At 36.4% G+C, this 15,822-nt stretch overlaps 1 protein-coding gene and 1 long non-coding RNA gene across 2 annotated transcripts; both read left to right on the forward strand.

Annotated features, from left to right (window-relative positions):
* The first annotated feature begins 263 nt into the window (after positions 1 to 263).
* Positions 264 to 2,207, forward strand: LOC108670282. The gene is made up of 2 exons (XR_001930714.2): positions 264 to 441; positions 1,165 to 2,207. It is a non-coding gene; the product is annotated as an uncharacterized LOC108670282 (long non-coding RNA).
* An 8,290-nt stretch (positions 2,208 to 10,497) lies between these two features.
* On the forward strand, positions 10,498 to 15,380 carry LOC108670292 (actin-related protein 2/3 complex subunit 2). Its single transcript, XM_018157752.2, has 7 exons — positions 10,498 to 10,617; positions 10,890 to 10,983; positions 11,343 to 11,632; positions 12,091 to 12,226; positions 12,492 to 12,576; positions 12,911 to 13,115; positions 13,442 to 15,380. The coding sequence occupies exons 1-7, from the start codon at positions 10,544 to 10,546 to the stop codon at positions 13,473 to 13,475; spliced, it is 918 nt and encodes a 305-aa protein (XP_018013241.1). The 5' UTR covers positions 10,498 to 10,543; the 3' UTR covers positions 13,476 to 15,380.
* The last annotated feature ends 442 nt before the right edge of the window (positions 15,381 to 15,822 follow it).

A 15,822-nucleotide genomic window follows, 5' to 3' on the forward strand; every position in this document is an offset into this window, starting at 1 on the left:
TTATTTTCGAAACACGATTAACTATTAGTTGACAGATCAATCGAAACTTCCAATTTCTCTGTTAGGTTACTGGCGTGGAGTCAATATATGACTGAACGTTCATACATTACAAACGTTCTCCAATAGAATTTATTCATTGAGGAAAATACTGTGAAATTAATAAAGGAAAACGAATTTCTGTCACAATTACGGTTCACCGATCGTGCTAGCCTACGTTGGAAAAGTCTGTGTTCTTCCGTCACTATATATGATGCTCGCCTCGTGGCAGCAGAAGCACATTTGACCAGTGGATTGTGCTGTGAGAGGACGCATGCCGTAGCCTTACTACACGGCCGCTACACGCATCACGCCGAGGAAGGAAAATATTGCTGCTGTAATCTAGCCTAGAAAATACCAACTTTTGTTCCTGACACAGCGTTTCACTTTCTTCAATATGTGTTTGTGAGTGTAAATTTTTTTTACTAGTCAATTTATTTCTGATTTTATGTGCAGTAAAAGTTTGATGGACTTGCTAGATGTATATATGGGACGTACTGTTATCAATTGTGCCGTCCGAGGCGGTAAAATTTAGTAATAGACTAGTGTTTTCCGTCTTCTTTGATCAGTAGAGTGCCTTTAGGTAGCTAAAGGTGGATCTGATAGGGCACTGCAAATTTATTTTATCTCAACCTTCATGTTTGATTGCAAAATTCTCTCCTCTGAAATGCCTCGGCATTTTTCCGATAAAATGCACCCTTAACTTCTAACGTTATAATGGCTATGTTTCTCATGAATCCTTTTTTTTCTGTTTTTGCAAAAGTGATTGTAGGTACCAGCAACTACGTAATGTAATAAGTTTGAAAACGTCCAACTAGCCTATTCTTCCACTAAACTGTACGATATATTAAGATTTTAAATGTTTTCTCCCAATGGACATTATGAATAAATTCCAGATTTAAATTCTAGGGCCATTTTAATTAATAAATTCCAACAGTTATTGAAAATTATCTAGTAATAACGATTGTAAGAAAAATTTTCATTGTTAATATTTTATTTAATAGATATATTATAATATGAAGTCAATGATCGATAAAATTCAATACTTTGTTTGCATTGTTCGATATATGCATGCTTTTCGTGCCTCTATCGAACACAATTAAATATTAATGTCATTCTTCAAATTAGGTGTACCGCCATTCCGTTTTGTGGAGTGATGGAGGAAGTTTTTCGTCGTCGTGCGTAGAACGTTCGCTGCACACCAACCGAGCCTAACTTCTGGTAACTCGACGATTTCATCATTCCAACCACGGCAATTTCCCTCCCGGACACAAAACCTGATACAACTATCTGCCTCAAAGAAGAATTACTGACATTTGAATTATAGTTAATAAAAAATATATTGTTGGTATTTTGTGAACTATTATAATGCAAATCATTTGTAATTGTTAGAACTTTTTATCTGTTTGATAAACCTGTAGACTTAAACTTCTCATTCAATTCCTGTACGAAAGATTTTCGTCGGGTTGCAGGATTAGTGGTTAATGTTAATTAATTTAGCCTCAATATAGGTATTCTGTTAATATTTTGAAAAATTTACACGTAATTTGAAGGAGCTGAATTGTGGCGTTTGGCTGTTAGCTCTTGAAACTGAACTTTTATCAACCGAACAAGATAATTGGTTATTAACGGAACAAGTATCGCACGGTATTTCGTACCATCACATCACTGTAATTTAGGATGGTATTTCCATGGCAAAATAGGCGACCATCAAGGGCCTTCACACACCTCACGTTTACTGGTCAAGACAGAAACGTGTCTCCCGTTAGCTGCGATCTTGCAAGAATGGCTAGAATAACTCCAGCGTTGCCGTTGCCCAGGCATGTTGGTGTACATCAAGAAAGAATACTGAGCCGGTCTGAAATTGATGTCCTGTCGACGTCTAACGAAACCGGTAAATGTGATGATTCATTGTCAACATGCGTAGACCAATGGAGAGGCATCACTCAAACAACAAATTTGGGAACAACGGACGCCGTGGCTTTAGGAAACGTTCCCACTCTCCGGAAACGGCTTAGTCAACAGGAATCCCTGTCGCATTCTTCGCCGTCCAAGTTTTTTAAGGTCGATGCTGGACAAAACTAATGCGTTTTCCTTCCACAAATATTTGAGAGTCTCGTAGTTTAGTCATTCTCGCATTTTTGTAATTTTTTTTATAAAAAATTGAAGAGGATATCTTTCATTATCTCGTATAGCTAATAGCATTGCACTAGCATCGCTTGTAGCACATTCAATATTTGGTACAATTTTATTTATGCGTGTTTCAGTTTTATTTCAAGGATATTTTTCTTCATTTCACGTAACACTTATAATTTTTCACGTAACACACATTAACACTTATAATTTGATGCAATGAGGCTTTAAAGTTACCTTTCACTTTCAATGATGAATGCGAAGGAACTTCATTCATCCTAAGCGAGGTGCTAAGAAGTTAATAGTGTTTTAATGTGTTTAGGACCCAAAAATATAGGAAATTAGGAATATAATTAAAAAATTATTTAACCAATTTGCTTGTCTCATTTTTGAAGAATTAGAGCTCCTATATTTGATGAAAGATATGCGAAATTAACAAACAAAATACACCCTAGACGATTTTTTTTAGAAACTGTAAATGTGATTTTCCGAGGCTAGAATCGAACAAAATCGGTATGTAAACATAGAATATTCTTATGGGCTTCAATTAACTGAAGAGCAATGTTTAATCTCGAGGTAGCCGAGTGTTAAGAGCACACGTTAAGAGCATCAAGTTTGGAACAGCCAGTTGGAGTGTGAACCCGCAACTGATTGCGAAAATTCAGGTCGGAAACGGCTTTGTGGTCAAGTATCAGCTATATGATCACACGGCTCAATATAAGTTCAAAATACAATGAACAAACTATGTAGTCACTTTTTCGGAGGCATTTCTTATTTAATTTAATTGCAAAGTATTAGTTAATCGAAATTGTTTTTGTTCTAATCAGATGAGTCGGAGGTTGGAAGTGCTTTTCTGAACGCTTGGATTAGTAATCGAATACAATTTTCTGTATCATGACTCTAGTCCACTTACCTCAAATCTAGTGCATAAATAATTACATCTAGTTTGCAGTGAATGACGCGTTTACCTGCTTTGCAATATTCACATGCTGTTGGCGCTACAAAGCATTCGAAAAGTGGAGGAAGGGTGAGAAAGAAGTCAGGGGAAGTATAGGGCGTCCTCTCTTGAACCTCTACGATTCAAGGAACTGGGGCATGATTCTTCACGTTCATGATCCGAATTTCGACAATGCAGGGACAACTCCTGCGCTAGTCTACGGAAGTTTCACTGTCTGATCGGTTATAGATCGTCGATCTACCAATTGGAGTCTGATGCAGAAATGCATGGTCAGTAAAGGATAAATTGTGAAACTAACACACATCGCAAAAATATGATAGGAAGCGCTCACTTCACGAGCCCCGGGCGAAAAATTTTCCTTCCTGATAACCGTTGTAAGACAAAGTCTGCAAAATTTATTTTAATGTACAATATTTGAAATTAAATAGCTGGAACATCAAACAAAATTTCAGACTGATATATTTACGAGTGGAGTAATAGCGAACAACGGGCCCTGCCGAGAACAGACTGAACCGTTCATAATATACTATCGTCATTCTCTAATTGTAACTTTGTTGTGTGATAAGAGTGTGATCAGTTAGTTGATATACTACCAGCCTTTTGGGTATTTTTGGTTGAAAGATTTAAACAATTCTACAAAGTTATACTTGAAAACGATCAGTTGCTGTAAATCGACAGTGAAAGATATTTATTTTATAGTTCGTTTCACTGAATATCCCAATAAATGTGATGAATTTCATAAAGGTATAATTATAAACACTTAGCCATAGAACAGAAGCGCAGCAGGCCCTACCGCAACAGCTACTCCTAACGTAACGTAACCTAACCTAACTTAACCTGCGCCGCCTGTTGCGGTAGGGCCTGTTGCGCTCCAGCCAGTTGGGCTCCGGCTCTGTGAAGCAGTGGCTGTGTTGTGTAAAGCGGATTTACTGTTAGCCGGAGTTACCCACAGCTCATTGATCTGAGGCTATGTGTAGATATTGCATGCTGATGTTTGGCGTTGGGCCCAGGGCCTGTTTACGAGTCAATTTTGTTACCCACGGCTGCGCTCCCGTGCCCGGAAGTTTACAGACTACTCAGATTGTAGCAATGAGTTGCGGGTTCGAGCCCAGCTTTATGAGACAGTTCTGGTCAAAATTGGCGAGGTGATTATCAATATCGTAAAGGTATAATTAGTATTACTTAGCCATAGAGCAGCGTGACCATTCTTTTACAGACTACTCAGATTGTAGCAGTGAGTTGCGGGTTCGATCTCAGTTTTCTGAGAGTTCTGGCTAAAATCGGTGAGGTGCTTCAGTCCCGCCATTAATTTATCAACACCAAGATTGGATAAATTAACTACGGGCTCGAAATCCAAGAAAGCTGTGCGAATCTTGCTATTTGTGGAGTTCGCAGTTGCCCAAATTAGGTTTATTCAGTGCTGAAACCACAATTAATACAATTAATATAATAATATTACAACGAATAGTTCAACCTACAACCCGATTTTCTTTTTGTTATGACTTGCCTCTTTCTGGCTTGAAACAAAAACGATTATCATATAAGCCTCCCGCTATGTAATTATCGTTCCAAACAGTATTTTCCAGAGACTGTTTCTTTCATTTATCCATATTTGTATTCAATTTGAAGTGGATTTAGTCATTTGTGGAATTATTCTACACAGGGTTCTACGGATGAAAAGTAAGGGCGTGCCATCGTTCCGTACCGGAAGACACGAAAGATAGGTCATAGGTGTCATTATCATAATCATTACTGATGGCGGAGAATAAGGGTGTAGAAACGAATTTTTCTAATACAATTTTACTGCTAGGACCAAAAGTAGCAAGTTTAATTTAAACGAAGAATTATTTGAATTAAGAATTATAACGAAGAATTATTTTTAAAACTGGGCTTGATTAGAATATTTTATTCAATTACTGAAATAGTGCTCTGCACGCCGTGCACGGTTTTTATCACTAATTAGGTACATGACATTTGACAATTAATATCATCATATGACAAAAAAATGACATTATCCTATTCCTATCATGGCAGTATTGGCACTTGGCAGCGATAGATTAATGTTGATTCCTACTTTAAAATTATTCATTAAAATTAAAAGAAGATTGAGTAGCCTATGTCATAGGTCACGCATAGTGGCAAACCAGAGCTGTTTTGGAATCAGTTCATTTTTAATTTCCTCATTTGCTCAAGATTTTAACCAATTTCTTAAGTATGATTGATACCTAATGCTGGTATCCATGATACTTTACTGGCCTACTAATGGGACTCAAAAATGAACTTGAGGCATTGAGCCGTTGAGGGAGAGTCTAAAAAAACTCTCTGCTTTGTCACTATGAGGCATGGAATATATCTACTTGGCGAGCCACATAGTGACAAACCAGAGATTTTTTAGAATCAGTTCATTTTTAATTTCCTCATTAAGCTCATTTACTCAAGATTTGAACCAATTTCTTATGTATGATATTGTTGGTATCCATGATACTTTGCTTGTCTACTTATAGGACTCAAAAATGAACTTGAGGGAGAGTCTAAAAAATTCTCTGCTTTGCCACTATGGCGAGCCGCGACTGAATTTTTCGAGCCGTGGTTTTTTATGGATTTGCCAGCCATGATTCCATTTCACAAAGCCGTGAATTCCATATCTAGGACATTGTGGCCAAGATATGGAATTCACGGCTCAGTAAGCCATGAAAAGCCATTTATGAGGCGCACATTAATTTACGAAGTCCATCAACGTGTTACCCCAAATCTCTAATTTTACCCTAGGCGTAAATTTTGCTACTGAAGCGTCGCCAAAGATCTTGCTATATTCATCCACTCTCTGCACAGTAGGCACTGACTAACAGTGACAAGTGTGTAGTGAACTGTGAAACTAGTGATAGGGTAAATGCGGTATATTCCGACACTTTAGGGACATAGCAAAAAATGAATGCCTATTAAAAAATCACGACATGCGCAACTCGAGTTCTGTTAGCTTTACGTCACTCTCCAAACACCGCACTATGCGCCAGCAACAATGAAACGTCATAAAATGTTGCCATATTTATTTAAAAACCTTTAGAATGCAAACCTACCAGATCCATATATTTCGACACAGTGCGACACCATGTGTGACAAAATTTGGCATTTTGTGAGACTAATTCTGGCTGCGCTCCAAACTCTACTAATTTGCAATTCCGACACTCTTGTGTTCAAATTCCGATTGCTGTGTGAGCTGTATTGGAATAGCCTACAACACAGCTTGGAATTAGAACACTATTGAATATTGAACACTACTTATTTAGGCTTTTAATTAAGAGTTATTAAGCTTTTAATTAAGAAAATTTTAATTTTTGCACGCAGCTTGGAATGAGCTGTGTGTGTCTAATTCCAAGCTGTGTCAGAATTAGTTTTAGTTTAGTCTATAACCTTAACCTAACCAAATTAGTCTATAACCTTCTCTTAACTTAATCATCTATTAATTTATTTACGACTTTGAAATCAGCAAATACAAGTATACTTAAAGGTAAAGGATTCCTAATATATTCACAGACTTATTTAAAAGTCTCAAACCATGATATTCTTTCTACACAAACAGTTTATCACTATTTGGTAAAGCAAGGTCAGCTATCAACTTTGACACATTTTTCAATGTTATCGCTGGGCAACGCACACTGTCTCTCTTTGGATCTCAGCATTTTCCCGCCAGACGGCCCAGACCTAGTGTTTTGGCAATAGTATAGCACGCAAGAGTACGACGTCACTATTGCAACCATTAACAAATGCGTGGAAGTTGGTGGAACTAAGAAAAAGCTTAATATAAAAGAAAAAAAGTTGAGAAGTGTCAGAATTACCCACGATGTATGTTGTGACTAGTGGTTTTATGGCGTTATTATGAGGGATTCTGACAATAGAATTAACTGAGTCTATTGAATTGGTTGGTAGATAGCTTCCATAATTGCAGGATAATGGGGAGGTGTACAAGTTCAAGGATTAGATGGTTTTATTAAAACTCCATGTACAAAACATAGGCCTAGGGACAAAGACGAGCATTAGACCATGACATGGGGCTAATTAATTTATCTAGCATCTTCAAAGCATAGTAATATTACCTAGCTCCGCTGTGCAATTTCTATGCCTATGAAATTACAATTATATAATAGATAATAATAATAGCAGTGCCAGCGTTTAGTAGTCTGTAGGCCTGTCACCGATTCATAACATCGCAGAATATTCACAGCCTGTTGCAGTCTCGAATGCGCAACTCACTGATCCAATTTTGCTTGACTGCTCCTCGTTGATTCTGACCAAAAACTGGCGCACATGCAGAGCTGTATCAAACAGGCACATGTCTGCTCCAATTTTGGAAGTAGTTTGAGCTTTAACAACTGGGCCACCCGGCCTGAAGTACACTGAAGATTCTTTATAAGACTAAAACAAGTGACTTTTGTATTGTATTTATAATATATTTGGCTACAACATTAATTTTTTTTACTGTAGCATGGCAACTCTATGCAACGCTAGTGGTGTTGATGGTAGATGAATTATCTCCCAGCCAATTGATAATGAAACTGCGCCATCAGGCAACAAAAGTAAAAATTTATCAGAAATTTGTCACTTTGACTTTGAAGCTGTGAAATTTTATTCCTATGTTAGAAAATTCCTATGTAGGTCAGGAATATTGGACAAGGTCCTTGCTTGAATTAAAAAATAATTTACCAGTAAAATCAATAATTTAACCAATTTATAATATTAGGCAGAAATTTCTTAAAATTATGGATGAAAAAAATTGTTCCTCAGGTGATTTTTCAAAAATTGTGGTAAAAATAGCACATTTTCACTTTTAAAAATTGAGAAATGGCCATAGGAATGGCTAAAATTGAGCAGGTTTGTGTGTCTTTCTGTCTGATTCATGGGCATTTTTGTTCAATTTAGGAGTGTTTCTGTCTGATTCATCTGCATTTCTGCCCAATTCAGAGGTGTTTCTGTCTGATTCATGGGCTTTTCTGTCTGATACTTGGGTAGCTTCCACCTGATCTTTCACTTTGACAATTTTACAGGCAATTTCTAAAAAACATGTTAAAAATTTGGTCATTTTTCTTTATTATAAGCAAAGAGAAGGCCCTAGAAACAGGTGAAGCTGTCCATGAGCCTGTATGGTTTTGTCTCATTTACTGACCAGTGGCTTCTTCCTGATTCTCCAGTTTGGGTTAGATAAAAGGTAACTCATCTGAGAGTGGCTGTTGAATATATCTGCTTTCTAGCATGCAAGTTGTAAAGTATACCGTCAAACGGGGTAAAAAGGGACGGGCGGGGTAGGTCGGGACGCGCCTCTGACATTTCGTAGAAATGTTGTAGCAGCTAAACTAATCAAAATATTGCAAATCTAAAAATAGTGGCATAAACTTCAACATTTTAACCATCTATTATACCTATATAAAGCTAGTCAAGAAATCAAACATTTACTATCTCTAAAAAATCGCTGAAAAAAAGTGTGAAAAGTGCAATTTTGGAAAAGTACCTCTGCTAAGGTATGGAGCAAGAAAAATATTCACCATATTAAAAAATTTTACTTACTTAAAAGTTGCACCCAGGTGTCGTCTTAAAAACGTAATTGACAGAATTTGCCTATCTCATCAAAAAAAAAAAATGGCAGCCATTTCTGCATGGCGGGGCTACTTGGGACACCCCTCCAGGGTAATTAGGGACACCCTTAAAAATGCATTTACAGTAGAACCTCAGTTAGCAAGTTAGTTGATTAACAACAAAGAATTTTGATTACATTTACCTTGCTCAGCGAAAAAAAATTCACTTATCGAAAAAGTAGTGCATCAACGGTCATCACAAAATTGTACATAGAATGCTATATATAGAATTGTGCACCGGGCATCATAGAATGAAAAGTAATTGACCTAAACTATGATTTATTTCTCCAAAACATATGAGGTTGTTACTAAAACATTATTTTCTGTTTCAGGTATGTTTTTCACGATCTTTTTTGTTATAGGTAGTGAAATCACTTGACTCAATTAAAATTGTGTGAAATTACAAACCATCCTGTAAGCTTACAGATACAGAAGAAATGCTACATGGCTGCTGATATGAAGCTTGCAGTGGACAAGATCGTTGTCAATGCTCAATGGCATGTCCATGGATACAGTAATATCACATTAATAATACGGTTATTAATGAATATGGTAATATAATATCAATAAAAGAAAAACAAGTAAAAATCACAGAAAATGTCATTTATTTTACATCTACATCACCTACAATCAAAGAGGAGGACTTCAAAGTACTGTTAGTAATGGATGAGTACCCTCCGCATGCTTCAAACGTTTTAAAATTAACTTTTGTTGCAAGTGTCCCAGATTACCCTGCTTTGAGGGGTAAATCGGGACGGTTTTATTTTGCATCTGACACCTTATGAATAGCATATGGAATTTTTTTGAAGATGCCATTGGATAGCCCTCGCAAAGAGCTATAAAATGAGCCTAAACTTGTTTCTGAAATGTTTCATGGTAAGAAGTTATTAACAAAAAATGCTCAAAACCGTCCCTTTTTACCCCGTTTGACGGTAGCCTTTTTAGCTTGAGACATTAATGCTTTTAAAGCTCTGTCAAGCTATCATGACCTTAAATTGGCATCCATGACTGATCAGGATTCACCTAACTCGGCTTCTGTGGATAAATCAATCAACACCTTTGTTCCCATGTCCACATGTATCTCCTACTTTTTTTTGATTGCTTGTATTTGTTGGCCGCAGTGTTTGTAATGCAACTGTGATAATCATTAGGCATTGGCAATTTGAATTGGAAATTTCATCCTGTTCTGTCACATAAAGGGCAAATGCCATCTGCCTGGATCAAACCTTGCATTTTTGGGTCAATCAATTTTCCAGCCTTGACCTATACTTTGCCATACTTTACAGTCTGGTCTATAATTTATATGCATCAATAATAGGAATTTCAAGCCATGAGTTATATTTTTGAGCTTTGAATCTGTTTTATAATTGGTGGATTAAATGATTGCACAATATTCTGGCCAGGCTGTAAATTGAACAGTAAGCCCAGTAAACAGACTGTTATTGGATTGTAAACTAATATAGGTAGTCTTTGAGCCTCTCCAATGATTAGGCTAAATTATGCAGCTTCATTTTATTAACACTGATATTAGAACACTTTGGAAATCTACTGGAATTTACAGTTAACCTGTATATCTAGATACCCAGGTACTATATACGTATCACTGTTTGCTAAAATAGAATATCTAGGATGAATGGGTTATAGCATTACAAAAAGAAATTTGCTATCTGGTATTTTTGGTTAGTAATTTCCGTCATAGCCTACATTGTATTTATCTCAACTTTCCTGATAACTTGGGAATTTTATTCCTAATTTTACCTTTTTCTTATTAAGTCAGCAGGAATAAAAAATGATACTCCTAGAAATTCACAATCGTATCTTGGAGGACACTGTCTCAGTCAAGATTAGAAATGCATTAAATGGGTAAGTGCTATAGTCTAATATTGCAACATATATTAATACCTATATATTAATATTATTTTGTAAATACAGGAATGAATACAATTAAAATTTCTTTAATCGGGTTTGTTTTCAACAATTTGATTTCTATACAAATTTTGTTATTATTTATGGGTATTATGTAAATTTCATTCAGTAATTTTAATTTCTTTGATTGTGATTTTTTTAATGCCATGGTGGTAAATGGTTTCAAATGATAAGTTGTCAGCCTTTTCAACAAATCAATTTCTATCCAGGAGCAAACCAGAGTCCATTGATGTCACAATTGCTGACTTTGATGGCGTCCTTTTTCATCTCACAAACCCTGATGGAGATAAAACCAAGATAAGGGTGAGTCTTACTAATGATTCATTGTGATGCAGTTGCGGTCCAATAGAGACATGAGCAGGCACTGCTCAAATTATTGTGTCTTTATTATTTTGTTTTACTTTTTTAGTGTCAACCTGTACTCGCAATCTTTTAAATGCTTACACAAATTCATTTACATTGAGATGACCCAATTTTGTGCATAACCTTTAAACTTGTAATTAATTTCTCGTTTAGAATGATTGCATGAGAATGCTCATGCAACAGTCCAAGCATTACCAAAGTTCATTGAACAATACTTATGTTTGAATTTATATGTATTCTCTGCTCTCCTCAAGTAAAATGAATTTTGCTTTCATGATGCAGGTATTGTTTTATTGCAGATCTCTATCTGCCTGAAGTTTTACAAAGAGCTTCAGCAGCACGGTGCAGACTCCCTTATTAAAGAAGAATATGGGGAATTTCTCATGGAGACACCCGAGTCTGGCTACAATATCTCCATACTTTTGGACCTGGAGAAGCTTCCTGAAGACTGGCAACCTCTGGTCAAGAAAATAGGTCTGCTCAAGAGAAATTGTTTTGCTTCTGTATTCCAGAAGTACTTTGAGATCCAAGAAAAAGGAGAGGAAAGCAGCAGCAGAGCTGTCATTCATTATAGAGAAGATGAGACCATGTAAGTTCTGAAATGGCTTTTGTATGTACTTTTGTTCAACACTGACCGGCTTTTTTATTATTGACAACTGGTCCAATGTTGATATCAGGTGTATTAGGGTGGCTCAAAAAGTATTATACCTGTCCTTTTTATTGCACACACTTCATTTCAGAGGCTTAGTGTAAAAATTGCCCTAATTTTTTTAAGTTATGAAGTGGTCTCTCACATTAAGTTTAAATGCCACATAACAGATGAAATTTTTTCTTTTTGGCGTCATGTTACCATGTTTTAGCAATCAAAGTTAACTTTCAATCAAATACATTTTGCTTAATGGGATTGGTAGCACAGTAACATTGCCATTCAAAAAATTCCCAAATTTGTGGTTTGAATTCTCGTCCATATATTGCTATTTTATGTGCTGTGACATTTAGTACATTTGTCCAATGTCCGCAAAAAATAAAAGTTATTACATTTTCTAGGTACATTGAGTCAAAGCCTGACCGAGTTACTGTGGTCTTCTCTACAATTTTCAAAGACCCTGACGATGTCGTCATTGGCAAGGTCTTCATGCAGGAGTTTAAAGAAGGCAAGAGAGGATCACAAACTGCGCCACAGGTTTGTCTCATTGGAAAGTTCATCCGAGTCTCAAAGAAATGCAGCCATTAAAATGTTGAAGGATATTGAGGTTCTGTAAATTCAAGTAAATTTGTTGCTGTATGAATTGATTGGGTTTGTCAGATTCTAGTTTTCCAAATGCTTGTCTTGAATGGAATTGACTCATTTTTTTTGACATAATGACCCTTACCTCTAAAGTTTTTGATATGATGGACTGCTGTGTTAGGCTCTGCCTACTCATTGAAAGACATTGATGTCCCCTTAGGTGCTCTTCTCTCACAAGGAGCCGCCTCTGGAACTGCACGACACTGATGCTAGGATTGGCGAAAATATTGGATATGTTACTTTTGGTGAGTTTTTTTCTGTGATTGATGGATTTCTGTGATGTTTATTGATCCTTCGATTTAGTAGGCTTTACATCTATGGAAGTATCTATACTATACCTTCCTAATGAAGTATTCGGCATGCGTTACTCTGTATTTGGGCAAAATTAACAGTTAAAACGTGTGTAAATTATATTTTTACATTACTACATTATTGGAATTGGAATTTGTGCACTACAAAAAATATTAATTTTAGCAATGTATCTTTATTTGAATTCACTTTTCAAAAGAGTTCTCAGTGCAGTAGATTTCTTGCACAAAGGTACTGTCTATTCTTCATTGTGTGCGGGATTTTTTACAGTGCTGTTCCCTCGCCACACAAACAAAGCTGCTCGTGAGAACACCATCAACCTGATCCACATGTTCCGCGACTACCTCCACTATCACATCAAGTGCAGTAAAGCCTACATTCACACGCGCATGAGGGCCAAGACTTCCGACTTCCTGAAGGTGCTCAACCGCGCCCGTCCTGAACAGAGCAACAGCAAGCGAGTGGCAGGCGTCAGGTGAAGCATTCACTAAGTACAGGCAAACTTTCTGCGTAGTCAACAGAGGTGTAATAGAGAGAGAGAGAGAGGTGAAGCATCACAAAAGATGCTTCAGGGGCAATCACTTGTGATTCGTGAAATGTTGATGCGGGGCCAACACCACCAATTTTACAAGTAACACCGTAATGTTTCGAATAGGCACAGGTTGGTAAGCTTAAATTTCACAACTACTAGTTTCATACTTGAAAAAGTTTACCATTTAAACGGGACTTGGGCTTCTTGTATACTGCCGCCGATTATGTTACAATAAATTTCTCTACGTAATTCACTGATTTATCTTACAGCCAGCGCAACACGGCCATCCGAGCTCTGACCTAACAACGTCTCTCCTTTGCTACGACATCGCCCAGCGATTCGTATTCTCCAGCCATGCCCTACTTCTTACTCCAGAACTCTATTGCTCTCGGCTCCGAAACTCTATTGCTTACGACTACAAAACTCTATTGCTTGCGACTACAAAACTCTATTGCTCCCCCGTTTACTCAAATTATGTTGTTGCTTCTATGGCAGTCGAGCTAAAATAAGCTCACGGCCACAAGCTCAATGAACTCGCATACAAAACATTCAGATTTACTTATATATACGTTATCTGAAGGTAGATGCAAATTACCAATAAAAGTAACTCACAAACAAAATACACGCAAGCAGACCTGCCCTGGCTTTGATTTGTGTCAGCTGGTAAGCGATTGCTTGCTACGCTCAACGATTTACTCTTGGTAGTTACTTGAACATTCTACATTTTGTTTAAAGCCTGAACAAAATATAATGGCTACTGAACATTAACGGATCCGATTTTTCCTGGTTGTGAGTTTTCATGCATTTAGTCTATTTTCATTGTTCTTCTTTTGTATTAAAATAAAGCTTGCATTGCCATAACGTGAATAATTGTTCATTTCGCTCTTTTTCTTCTACTATTTTTTTTGCCAATAACTGGGCTCCTAAGTTTAATAGCACTACCTACTCATATTTGTCACTCATTCCACTTGATTCCACCAATTGTTAATTTTGTCTCGTTATGAAAGGCGAGCTCACCTAATTTCCTATTTCAGTGTCGCATCATCGTTTGTCAATCGATGGGCAGTATCTTGGCCAACGAGCTTGATTGTTAATACGATTGCCTATTTATTCATCACGCTCAATTTGAAATGAGGCTAGAGCGACTCGTTATTCTGCATGTCTACTAGTTGCTTCTTTTTTCGCGTTCTGACTTTCAACATCTGCTACGAGATTTCCAACCTTTTCTGATCTGCAAACTTGATTCTGCTTCACTCTTCTTGGTCTTGGCCATTTCTGCTTGCTTAGTTTTAATGTTCACTGCCATGATTTCACCTCAATGTTTTGTTCTTTGATTGCTCGATATCTAATTTGTTTGGGATGTAATGTTGTATTTTAATAATAAAGCAGGTAACGTGTATTCATCAAAAACCCGTATGATGTATAGAGCTACCACATCTCTAGAACGATGGTCGCACCATCCATGTACGCGATCCGTATGATTCCAGCCTACATCATTGTATTTTTAATGCTTTATCCTCTGTAACTTATTTCGTGTAAAATTTTTTGCAAATTATTTTGAACATAAAATAGGGAATTATTATTGGCAATTTTCTCAGGACTGCTTTAAAATGAAAAGAACTATGTTTATTATACATGTTATTTTTCTGATCACCCAGTTCATAACTGGTATATTGTTTCGTTGACTAAATGTGAGAATGACGTAAAGCTCCTAGAAGTTGAATTTGCATATTGTTTTCTTAGATATTTTTGCTAGCTGTAATTCTGTTACTGTGGATTACATTTCTAAAATTAGTCTTAAAAGTTTTTCAGAAGCAAAATAATTTGTCTCTATTTCCGAATGGATAAATTGTAATCCCCTTATGACTTCCAAAAACCTAGAGATTCAGTAGTACCATATCTATGTCATAATGAAGTTTCGGCTACAATATCATTAATGAATGGGCACCAACCTACAAGAGTAATTGTCTTCTGGTTTGCCTGGTGAATTGATCCCATTGTAACTAATTCTTCTGCTGTAAGATCCATTCTATGAGACCATTTTGGGTGCCAAATTCGATAATTATACATATAATGTTCATTTTAGATTGCAATGTATCTAGAATTGTCATGCATTATCGCTATTGTTATTACAGATATGTCTTGATTTCGTGTTGTGTGTTTGCTATATTATTTGATCAATTAACATAAATTAGCTTTTATTTATCATTCTGGCGTGAGTTGGAACAAAAAAAATTCTATTGCACTCGTTTTCATATTTCTAGATTTTTTAATTTTTCTTCTTCCGGAAAGCAGTTTCTTCAGCCTTCCAAGATTTATTGACAGAGTTCCCTCAGCACTTCATGCACCAGCATGGAAAATTTCACTGCGCATTTTTACCACTAAACCATTATTAAAATAATGAACATGCCAACTATATTCACCATAAAATTATTGGAAATTAGAGAATAGCTCCATCATTACACCTAAACCTCCCTCATCAAGTCAGTATAATCAAATAAAATACAAGTTTTCCTATTAAAGCAAACCAATGATTTGAATATTCCTAATTACCATCTTGAATAGTCTAATTTTTTATTAAAGTAACACTATTTAGAGCGATTCATATTTCTAATGCCATTGCATGCTTTGCTTCTCATTTCTGTTACCA

Source organism: Hyalella azteca, unplaced genomic scaffold (assembly GCF_000764305.2).
Source record: "Hyalella azteca isolate HAZT.00-mixed unplaced genomic scaffold, Hazt_2.0.2 contig13120, whole genome shotgun sequence".
In the NCBI taxonomy this organism is placed as follows: domain Eukaryota; kingdom Metazoa; phylum Arthropoda; class Malacostraca; order Amphipoda; family Hyalellidae; genus Hyalella; species Hyalella azteca.